Here is a 7,200-nt window from a genome sequence, read left to right on the forward strand (position 1 = left end):
CACTTTAATTTTGACGCTTATTTTTATTCTTAATTAATCAAACCACATAATTAAGCAATTAAGCACAAAACACATAATACTCAAATAATATTCTTCTATTATTTCAAAACGGGTTACAAAGGTTAACCTAGACTATTATATCAACATTAATGACAAGCCCATAAACACAGGCGTTACAGTTATACCCGTGACCCTTGGGATCCTACCTATAAATAGGTCACTCGATAGCCAAAATTGTGACTTCTAGTTCTTGGAGCACATGGAACTGATTTTGGTGTGGAAGGAATTCTCTCTCACATTCTACTTTTTTCCATGATGTGTTGTGACTTCATTTGAGGCTTCCACACTATTAGGGCTAAGCTATTAAGGCCAAATACATCAAGACTTCAAGCTACATAAAAGGTATGTTACCCTAACTAGTATCTTATATGGTTTATATCAAATGCATGCTAGTTATAGGTTTAATACCTTGGAAACCATTTGCATGTATTATTAGTGAAAACATAGATCCAAGGTATTTAGGGTTGTATGTGCACCATAGGATGTTGTAGTATACAAAACCCAACAATAAGTGCCTTTGTTGGGGTGCAAAGTTATTCATTCATGAATTTGTAAATGTTTGACTTTTGTAAAACCCACTTGCATGTGGTGCTTTAGCCTTTATTTACTTCCCATTCATGAGCCTTCAACTCATTGTAAAGATCATTAAGAGAAAGATTGTTGAAACGTTGTTGAGTTTTTATCATCAGACCAACATTGCACCACTCCTTACGAAGTCCAATGAGAAAAGTCACATTGTACTCCATTGTTGATCTGTTGACTCTATACCTGCTACACTTGAAGATTAACTCATTCAAACGATTAATAGAGCTTAATTTTCTCACCTTCTTTTTGCTTGAATTCACCTAACTCAAGCAAACATTGCTTAACGTAACTCTTTTTGGTTTTCTCGCTTCCTTGATACTTTTCCTTCAATGTATCCCAAATTCCCTTAGCAGTAGAACAACCACGGACATAATTGTACGCTACAGGTGGAAGAGCACCTCTTAATTCACGCAAGCATTTCTTCTCATTCCTCTTCTTCCTTTATGCTTGATTAGAAACTTCACGACTAAAAGCAGTAGATCCAATATTTGGTAAGGAGATCGATGATCCAATATCACCTGTGATACATTTCCAGAGTTCTTCATCAATCCCATTAAGATAGTCTTCTATTATATTCGCCCATTGATTATAGTACTCAGGGATCAACATAGGGATTTTGGTTCAAGAACCAAGGAGATGTGAATAAGACGTCATTGTGTTCATATTAAAATTCGCCTTTGTTGTATGGATGAGTTTTGAAGAAATCTTCAGAAATTAAGATCTGATGGATGAAATTTCCTGGAATCAATCACAGAACACTCGATTAGCAAACTAAGAACATAATTGAATTAAATTAGATGATCTGAATAGATTTTCAAAATTAAAAGTGCGGAAATTTTGAATCTAGAACGAGATTAAAAAACTTTTGAAAATTGGAGAAATTCAGAGATCAACGAAATGAATCCTGCTCTGATAACAAATATAGTAGTTATGAATCGAATGTATGAAATGAAATCAGAGTATGAATCAAAGGAGAACACAATATCTTAAATAATTTTTGTTTGGCTCAATATATTGGTTTTGAAGATATAGAGGAAATCGAGTACAAGTAGCTATTACTTCGAAAAATACTCTAACTCTAATATCTAACCCCTATTTATATGGATGACAAAAGCAGACAAAAAAATACATAAGGGCTTTAACATTCACGCTTCTACATTACAAGATACCCTTATGCAAATAAACAATACTGACTTCGATACTAATAAAAGACATAGGACACTTCAATACATTACAACTATTTCGAACCCAACAATTTATTCACTTGTGAGAAAGGCAAGACTTGACTGTACATACGCACATTCACAATCATGTTTTCACATAATGTAATAAATACTTTGATATAATTTAATAAAAAAAATGAAAAATTAGGTTGAAAATCGAGACGTTAAAAAAACCCTAAAAAATATTGGGCTTGGGCTGCAATAGTTCTCACGTTACGAGCCCTTATGTCTTACGTCGTGAAAATTGTTTTGAACGCGCTTCTCTAATTTACACTTGTCATGTCGTGACCACCCTATGGTCACGTCGTGACACTCCATTTTCTCTAAAAATCAAATTTTTTACTCCTTGAAACCCTAAATAGATCCATCCTGAAAAACTGGTGTTACACTAGGCTCGGTTATGTATGATATGACATGGGCCCGAATTACATGGGTTGGGTCTGAAGCAATGTATGTTGGGTTGGGCCCGTTTGTGTTTGATGTATGGTATTTTGGGGAACTCATTAAACTTTGTGCTTACGGTTTTATACTTATATTTCATGTACTTATGGTTCCAAAGGGAAGAGCCCGACATGATTGCATCGCATCTACCAGTGTTTCGCACTCTCTGATTTATTTTGTACTCTGATGGATTTTGATATATTTTTTCTTATACTTTGATTGAGTTTTGGAATGAATAAATTGTTGTTTTGGTTGACTTAAAGAAAATTTTACTTAATATTTTTGAGACTTTATATATTATGTATAAAAATATATATACATATTTAAGGTTAAAATTGAAAACTTAAAAAAACAATATATACGAGACCCTGTCACCCGAAATGTGCATTTACCATGTATTTGTCTTGCATTTCGTTAGAAACCCTAAAGTAATCCACACATTTTTTATACCACAACTTTGTATAGCATTTTTACAGACTCGTAAACAATGTATTTATTTAGACTGGTCGGAGTGGGCAACGCCCACTCACGTGTTTTAAGAAAAAAGAAGAAAACGGTGTTAAAGGCCGTGATGGTGGTAACGAAAAGTAACGTGGAAGCTAATAACGCGCAATAACGGGGAGGTGGGGCGGTGTTTGTGCCGTTATAACATGCAATAACGCCCTTTTGACGTTACCCACACCCAATTGTCTTAGCTATTTAAAAAAAAAATCTGCTATAGGAAATATATTAAAATAATCAAAAGCGAACATTAAAATATGAATAGTTTACTAGATTTTATAGGGATTTGAGAATAAATATGTGCATAAATCATTAATGGAGACGAGCAGTAGCAAGACAAAAGTAGTGTCAGATCATGTTTTCTACCCAAGTTAAGCAATATTATGAAAAAAGAATTTTGTTTATACAATTTTCATTTAGAACTATTTAAAAAGTTTTAATATTTCAGAGAAAATTTTAAATTGCTTATAAAAATGTACAAAATACCAACTAAAAGCTTAAAAAAAAATCATTTTTGGTCGGTTTCGCAGATTTAACAGTTATGTTGTTTTTCGTTAGTTTTGTCAAAATATTAAGATTTTTTTTAAGATTACCTAATAATCAACATATTGAGATTTTTCTGAAAATTACCATAAATTAATTGATATTGTTATTAACAAATCATTTATAAACATAACAAATATTTTTTTTATATAAACCAAAGAAATACATTTGTTTTTAATTTTTAGGAATATAATATAGTTTGATGATCACTTTAAACTTTTTAGGTTCGTTCTATGTATCATTGTGGGGGTCATGGTGCGATGTATTATGTACGTTTCTCTAATTAAATACAAGAGTTTATATTTATTAGTAATCACATTACATAATAAAAATCAATAAGTGTCTATTTGCTATAAAATGTGACGATATATGATCACAAGTTATTAGAAAATATCATTACACAATGATTCTTAAACATATAAATCTTTCAATATATTTTTAACCTAACTACCACTTAACCTTCATACATTAGTTGTTAACAACCATCGAAATACACACATATATTGAGAGTGGAAAGTAAACTTTGAATGACAATTTAAATACATAATCAACATTCACATGTTTCCATATAAACTGTCTTTCACAGTTCCCTTTTCACATTTGATATATATGTGCTAGCCCATGGTTGTTAACATGTGAGGTATGAATGTTGGGTGATAATTAAGTTAAAGAACATAAAAAAAACACCGACATTAAAGGAAGAGTCATATAGTACATGTCACCATGACACACACAACGATGTATATGAGAAACATAGAGAGTTTGAAGTGGTCAACAAACACTAAAAAAGTAATTAGTCCACCATTCTATTCATAAAAATTAACATTAAATATATTTATTTTGTTTATAAATGATTTGTTAATAATAATATCAATTAATTCTATGATAATTTTCAAAAAAATCCAAATATTTTGGTTATTGGATAAATTTCAAAAAACTATTAATATTTTGACCAAACTAATAAAAAAATAATAGAATACCGTTTAAATCCACGAAACTTGCAAAAAAATGAATTTTTTCAAAGTTCTCTTTTCAAATAAAATTTAGTTTATAATTTTTTTCATAAATTTGTCTAAAATATTATGATTTTTTTCTGAAGATTTCATTTTTTTATTTACCATAAAAATAAGTACCAAAAATATATGCATCACATGGTTATCATCGCTCCTATGACCAGGTTCAAAAGTGGTAGTGAAGAACATGAAATTAGACTCTTGAACTCTCCTACATAGACTGACAAATGTTGTAATGAAGAACATGAAATTAGAAAAATGATATTCTTAACCTAAAAGTAAAAAACATAACACAGCCATGCAAACACATGGATCGGATTGAAATATTTTGTTGGGTCTACCTTTACAGTGTACATAAACTAAGACCTAACCCTAGTCAGAAATTAACCATGACAATGGACACAGCTCAAGTTTATTTAAACAAAGGGAAAGACTGAGGCCAGCTGGGCTGAAAACCTGCTTTCCCATCTGCCCATACCCATCTCTCTCTTTCTCACTCTGTTTTCTTCTGCAGATGAACAGTCCATGGACCCCCCCTTTACTTTCTTGATCTTGTAGGTTTGTAGTGATCTTAAAATCTTGAATTTTGTATTATTTAGATGTGAATTGGCTTCATCTCTTAATTAATTCCCAAAGGGATCAACAACTGGCAGCTATGGGGAAGAAGAAAGATGGAGTGGACAAGAGAGAGAAATGGTCACCTTGTGAACGCATCATATCTACAAACCAAACCACCGCCATTTTCAGCCATGGAAGTTCTTGTCTTTCAACCATGAGCAACAGGTTTTAGTTGAATCTAGATTTGTGGGGTGAGTGTGGCTGTGGCTGTAATCAAACAAAACGATCTCTGTGTTTTCTTCCTCTTTTAACTGTAAAAATAGTCGTTGGCCGGTGTTGAGCCATGAAAAGGCTTGGAAGCTCAGATTCAATGGCGGGATTGATACCCATGTGCCAAACCATAGGTAAAATTTAGATTCATATATGTTTAATTAATTATATGGAATTCAAAAGTAAAATTGAGATAAGATTTGTGATTGTGTAGACGAAAGCAGCAGTCCTGTGGGGTACACACGCGAATTTCAGTCGATGTTAATGGAAGGTTTGGATGAAGATGGTGGCGGAGACGATTGTGCCGGAGGAGGCCAGATCTCGGAGAAGAAACGACGACTAAGTGCGGATCAGGTGAAGGCTTTGGAGAAAAACTTCGAGATGGAGAACAAACTGGAGCCGGAGCGGAAAGTGAAGCTTGCTCAAGAGCTTGGCCTGCAACCCAGACAAGTCGCTGTTTGGTTCCAGAACCGCCGTGCACGGTGGAAGACCAAACAACTGGAAAGAGATTATGGTGTCCTTAAAGCCAATTTCGATTCACTCAAACACAATTATGACTCCCTCAAACACGACAACGAATCTCTACTCAAACAGGTCGATTCAACCCCTTTTGCTTTTGGGTTTTATATAATTTAATCTCTAAAACTAGTTTATTGTACGTACAGATCAGGGAACTGAAGTCGAAATTGTATGGGGAAGACGAAGAAAGCAATATTCCGGTGAAGGAAGAAGCCGACGAGAAGCAGCCAAAATCACCGGAAGTGATGTATGAAAATGAAAACATGGTAACCACAACATATTTCCCGGATTTAAAAGATGGGTCTTCTGATAGTGATTCAAGTGCGATCTTGAACGATGACAACAACAGCTCCAACATGACGACATCCATGGCGGACGTGATGAAGGGCCACCAATTGACAGAGTCAAAAGACATAATGGGTGCTGCACAGAAAGCTTACCAACCACAGTTTGTGAAGATTGAAGAACACAATTTCTTCGGTGGAGATGAGTCTTGCAATTTCTTCTCAGACGATCAAGCTCCGACGCTGCAATGGTACTGTCAAGATCAGTGGAACTTAACAGATGAAAACTAAAATCCCCTGTTAATCTCCGACTACCGATCTGTTACCGATGGAAACAATTTTAAAATAAGCAAAAAATGTAAATTAAAATGAAGAATGAAATCGGTGGCATGAGAATGTATTTATAGATGCCTAGTTTTCGATTTGAGCTTCATGTTCTGCCATTAAAGTAGAAAAAAGCTTCGACTTGAAAGGAGGAAACATCCTGTAATATTGGACAATAATCAAGTCAATGCTACTTTAAATTCAGATGCATTCACTGATTTGCACATGTTTTGGATCTGAATCATTATTTCTGACTACAACTCATCACCATGCTTCAGTTAATTGCTAAATCATATCATTTAGAGAGTCTATGTGGTTTTTTTTTTTTTTTTTTTTTTTTTTTTTTTTTTTTTTTTTTTTTTTTTTTTTTTAATTTTAAATAAAGAAAAGAAAACTATAACATCTTAAAATAGGAATGTTTTTTCTATTTAATTGTTCATATTTTGTTTAGGTATAATGATTTCAAAGGGTAACAAACTATATCATTTGAACATATTTGGTCATTTTTTTATGTACCGATAATCATTAAACTTGTTTCTTTGTTTAAAATATACAACTATTATCTACAATAGCAGGTAAAACCTATTTTGGGGGTTTGAATTCTATTTCCGGCGGACATAATCTCTAAAGACATCTACGATCATCTTCTCCGGCGACATTTTCAGCGGACACCACCTTTTCAAACCAGAAAATGGTGAACATATATTGAATCACTCACAAAAATAAATATACATCTAATCCAACCATCGATTCCACCAAATATTACATCTCGGACGGGATTACACCCCTAAATCCAATCACAGATTCCGCCAAAATTCTCATCTAATGAATCAAACCTAATTCTCAATTTGAGCAAAAACCCATCAATAATTCAATCTG

The 7,200-nt window shown here is 33.3% G+C and overlaps 1 protein-coding gene across 1 annotated transcript; it reads left to right on the forward strand.

The window, feature by feature from the left end:
- The first annotated feature begins 4,811 nt into the window (after positions 1-4,811).
- LOC145052850 (homeobox-leucine zipper protein ATHB-16-like) lies at positions 4,812-6,531 on the forward strand. The gene is made up of 3 exons (XM_079000752.1): positions 4,812-5,328; positions 5,409-5,788; positions 5,860-6,531. The coding sequence occupies exons 1-3, from the start codon at positions 5,268-5,270 to the stop codon at positions 6,286-6,288; spliced, it is 870 nt and encodes a 289-aa protein (XP_078856878.1). The 5' UTR covers positions 4,812-5,267; the 3' UTR covers positions 6,289-6,531.
- The last annotated feature ends 669 nt before the right edge of the window (positions 6,532-7,200 follow it).

Source organism: Lactuca serriola, chromosome 5 (genome assembly GCF_051521515.1).
Source record: "Lactuca serriola cultivar US96UC23 chromosome 5, Lser_US96UC23_V15, whole genome shotgun sequence".
In the NCBI taxonomy this organism is placed as follows: domain Eukaryota; kingdom Viridiplantae; phylum Streptophyta; class Magnoliopsida; order Asterales; family Asteraceae; genus Lactuca; species Lactuca serriola.

Excerpts from the sequence above, each read along its gene's own strand:
- LOC145052850 (XM_079000752.1), top strand. The coding sequence starts at position 5,268 with ATGAAAAGGCTTGGAAGCTCAGATTCAATGGCGGGATTGATACCCATG. Across the intron at positions 5,329-5,408 it reads ACCCATGTGCCAAACCATAG|ACGAAAGCAGCAGTCCTGTG; the intron begins GTAAAATTTAGA and ends GTGATTGTGTAG. Across the intron at positions 5,789-5,859 it reads ACGAATCTCTACTCAAACAG|ATCAGGGAACTGAAGTCGAA; the intron begins GTCGATTCAACC and ends TTGTACGTACAG.